The sequence below is a fragment of the Peromyscus californicus genome, unplaced genomic scaffold, assembly GCF_007827085.1.
Source record: "Peromyscus californicus insignis strain IS unplaced genomic scaffold, ASM782708v3 Scaffold_8__1_contigs__length_139910024, whole genome shotgun sequence".
In the NCBI taxonomy this organism is placed as follows: Eukaryota; Metazoa; Chordata; class Mammalia; order Rodentia; family Cricetidae; genus Peromyscus; species Peromyscus californicus.
Window position 1 is genome coordinate 15,454,119 of NW_026294606.1, and position 3,529 is coordinate 15,457,647.

The 3,529-nt window shown below is 61.0% G+C and overlaps 1 protein-coding gene across 1 annotated transcript; it reads right to left on the bottom strand.

Moving 5' to 3' along the window:
- Nucleotides 1-550: 550 nt before the first annotated feature.
- Nucleotides 551-3,313, bottom strand: Barx1 (BARX homeobox 1). Its single transcript, XM_052726867.1, has 4 exons — nt 3,091-3,313; nt 1,223-1,514; nt 1,056-1,140; nt 551-715 (listed from the first exon to the last, which is right to left on the bottom strand). The coding sequence occupies exons 1-4, from the start codon at nt 3,311-3,313 to the stop codon at nt 551-553; spliced, it is 765 nt and encodes a 254-aa protein (XP_052582827.1).
- Between the last annotated feature and the right edge of the window lie 216 nt (nt 3,314-3,529).

Below are 3,529 nucleotides of genomic sequence, written 5' to 3' on the forward strand. Positions count from 1 at the left end.
AGCTCACCATCAAGCCCCCCCGCTGTGTCATAAAATATTTTATTGGAAAAAAAAAGTCACCGTCTTCGTGAGAGGTGGGTAGAAACCCCAGCGACATCGGGACCGGGCATCAGCTGATTTTCCGGGTCTTCCCGGAGCCGACTCTGCAGGACAGGGCCGTGGAGGCCTGCACCCGGGCGGCTCGGTCCCCAAGGCGCGGAAGCGGGTGTGCGCCTGCCAGTGTCCGGGCCCAGAAGGCCGGCTGGAGGCCGGAGAAAGGTGTGGGCAAGGAGCGGGGAGTGAATGCGCATGGAGCGCCGGGCACCGCGGAACTCCGAGAAAGACCAAAAGCTTCCGCCGTGCTGGACACGGCTCTCCCAGACTGGGGGGCAGGAGACTGGAGCTCGCTGAGACCTAGGCTTGGCTTCCAGGCTTGTGTCCTTCCTTGTTTGGCCCCTAATTGTCCGCATTCAAAGTAGTAATGAAACGTTTAGAAAGCAAACGGCGCGGCACCGGCGCGGAAGGGCCAGCTCCTGGGTTCCCGCCGATGGCGCCGCACCCCCGGCGGAGCTCAGTCCTCGCAGTTCCGGTCGCTGGGCTCACCCGGCATCTCTGCTGGCTTCTCTGCCTCTTTGGCACGCTCCTGCTCCGTGAGCTGCTCGCTCGTGGGGATGGAGTTCTTCTTGGGCCGCCCCTTGGGCTTGGTAGGGGACTCCAGGCCGCCACCTTGAAGCACCTGTTCCGAGAATGAGCAGTACTAGGGTGAGGTGTGAATCAGACCAAGGACCACCCGGTGCCCAGAGCCCAGGTGGGACCCAAGGACCCAAACAAGGTATCACCAGTGACTTGACTCCAAGCCCTAAAGAAACGCCCCAAGGTGGAGGATTAGGGGCTGCCAGGAGGTGTTTGCGGTGGGAGGGAATATCGGCTCCAGAGTGAACCCAAACAGAAAGAGCAGAGTGCACTGGGTGGGCTGGGCAGTCTTAGTGTGAGGAGAGTGGGGAGAAAGTTCTTGGAGGATGCCCGGGACAATGTCCAGGAAACCCGGCAAAGAGGAAGTCACCAGCCACACTCACTATTTTCTTCCACTTCATCCTCCGATTTTGATACCATGTCTTCACCTGCAATTGGCTCAGGCCCAGGGACTCAGCTAGATCTATTCTGGAAAGAGCAACGCACACCCTTAGCAGGTCAGGCGGCCACCGGCCGACTGTCCGCTGAACCCAGCCTCAACCGACACTACCTGTCAGGGGTGGAGAGGTACTTCTGCTTCTCGAAGCGCTTCTCCAGGCCCATCAGCTGCAGCTCCGTGAACACAGTGCGACTCCGGCGTCCTTTCTTGGCTTTCGTGCCCGACTCCCCAGAGCCAGCTGCTTCCAGCTTCCCTCGGAGTTGCAGCTCCAGCGGCAGGTGCGAGGCGCCTGCAGTGCCGGGCATCCCAGGCCCCGCCGCCAGCAGCGCCGAGCCCAGCCCGGAACAACCGAGCGGCGCCAGTGGGAACTTGAACACAGCGGCCTGCTCAGCCTTCAGCACTGCTACAGGGGGAGAAGGGAAGGAGCCCGGTGAACTGGAGTCCAGCCTCCGAGGCCGCTGCACTGTGCGGTGCCTGGATGCCTGAGCTCAGTCTGAGCCGGCTACTCCCTAAGGAGAGTAAGGACTTAAGCTATGCGTCCTGGGGGACCCTCCTTGATGTAGGTATCCCGGGAAGTCTAGAAAGAAGTATCCTTCCCACCCCGCGCTCTGTTCTGGCGTTCCCACGACCCAGCTGCATCTGAGATGCCAAGGTTCTTAAAGGCAAGTTCGCTGCGTAGAGGACACCGAGTTGTCTTTTGCGAAAAAGAGAAACCAAGAAGAAACGGGTGAATTCGGAAAAGAACGCGGTGGAAATGTGAGCGTTTGTTTTTCCGGGCACTGCGCTGAGATTTACAACGCTAAGCTGAGGCCCCGACATTAACTAGGGGAGGGTTGCCAAAGCATCCTTTGAACCTGAAAATTGTCTTTCTTGTTCTCTCTGTTCAGGCTTCCCGCCCCCCCCCCCGAAGGTGCGTCCATGTTCTCTAGTCCTAGGCTATTTGCCCGCTTCAAACGAATTACCAACAATAAAGCCGTTGGTAGTGAAAGGCAGCAGAGAGGTTGTAAACCAGATGGACCCCAAACAGGCAAATTGGATCCACTGTCACCAAGACAGAACAGAGGCTGGTTCGGATCCCGAAGGCCGCTAGCTGAACTGGAGTCTGTGTAGGAGCTTCCTTTCCTGGTAGTCTTGTCGTAAAGGAATGGGTCCAAGCAAGGGTGAGGTAAGCGTAGAGAGGACAATAAGGAGTGAGAAGAGAATCTTAAGAGGAAGGGGGAGACAGATCGACTCCACCAAAAGACATGGACGGAGGTCAACTAAAGAAATTGTACAAGTCCTATGCCAAGATGGAGAAGGCGTGCAAGCTGCCCCACAATCCCCCAAGAGACAAGACCGAGACAGAAAAGGTCTGAGCAAGTGATTCAAGACGCTTGGAAGCCCAGCTGACCTGGAAGTGGAAGGGCCAGCCGGGCAGCGGCTCACAACCAGGCCTCTTTCCTTCTAACAAGGCCTAGGGAGATCCTGGCTGCAGCAGAGGCCTCGGTTTGACGCTAGCTGGAGAGCACAAGGCTCTGGGAGGCTCCTGGATGGCATGGGCCACCGTCAGCACCCAGCATTGGGAGACACAACCCTCTTCTCCAGAGGTCTGGGCAGCTACTGCCATGCCCAGTCAGCCCCCTATCGCGAAACTTAGACTTCCCTGGACTGAAGTCATTTTGATCCAGAGCGATCGGTTGACTGGTGTCTGACGGGGATGCGGGCTCCAGTCCCTGGGCCTGGCTTATCCACCGATTGGAAAAGCCTAAGTCGCCCTGAAGCAGAGGACAAACTCTCTCCTGGCCTGGCCTGAGGACATAAGGCCTGGTTTCTGCGCAGCCCATTGCCCGCACCCTCTACTTCCCAGTTGAAGTGTGTGAAAAGACGTGCGTGGGGCCTGTATCCCAAGTAGCTCCAGGAACAGAGGGAAGGAGGATGGATTCTGGGCAGCCCCTTGCTCGACTCCCACCCTCCGGTCAAGCCCAGTCCACTGCACGTACCCAGGTGGCTGTGAAAGGGCCGGGCGGCCAGCAGCGCCTGCACGCCAAACTTCAGCAGCTCGCCCGCGGCGGCAGCGGCAGCCGCAGGCGCTGCGCCCTTGGGCCCGGGCGGCTCGGTGAGGATCTCTTCGATCATGAAGCTGCGGTAGCGGTGCGGCCGATGGTCAGCACAGCCCTCGGGCGGACCGAAGCGCGCGGCGCCCGGCTCCCCGGGCCGCTGCATCGCGGCTCCCGCGGATGCGCCCGCGGCTGGGCAGCGACGGCGGCTAGGCTCGGGCGCGGGGCCCGCGCGGGGCTCTAGGCCGGCCCGCAGCTCCCGGCGGCGCGCGGGCGCCGGCTCATGCCCCCTCCCCCGCCGGCTGGCCGGGCGGAGGCGCAGGGCGCGGGCGGGGCGCGCGGGGCTCGGCCAGTCGGACCCGGGACTGCGCCCCCGCCCCGC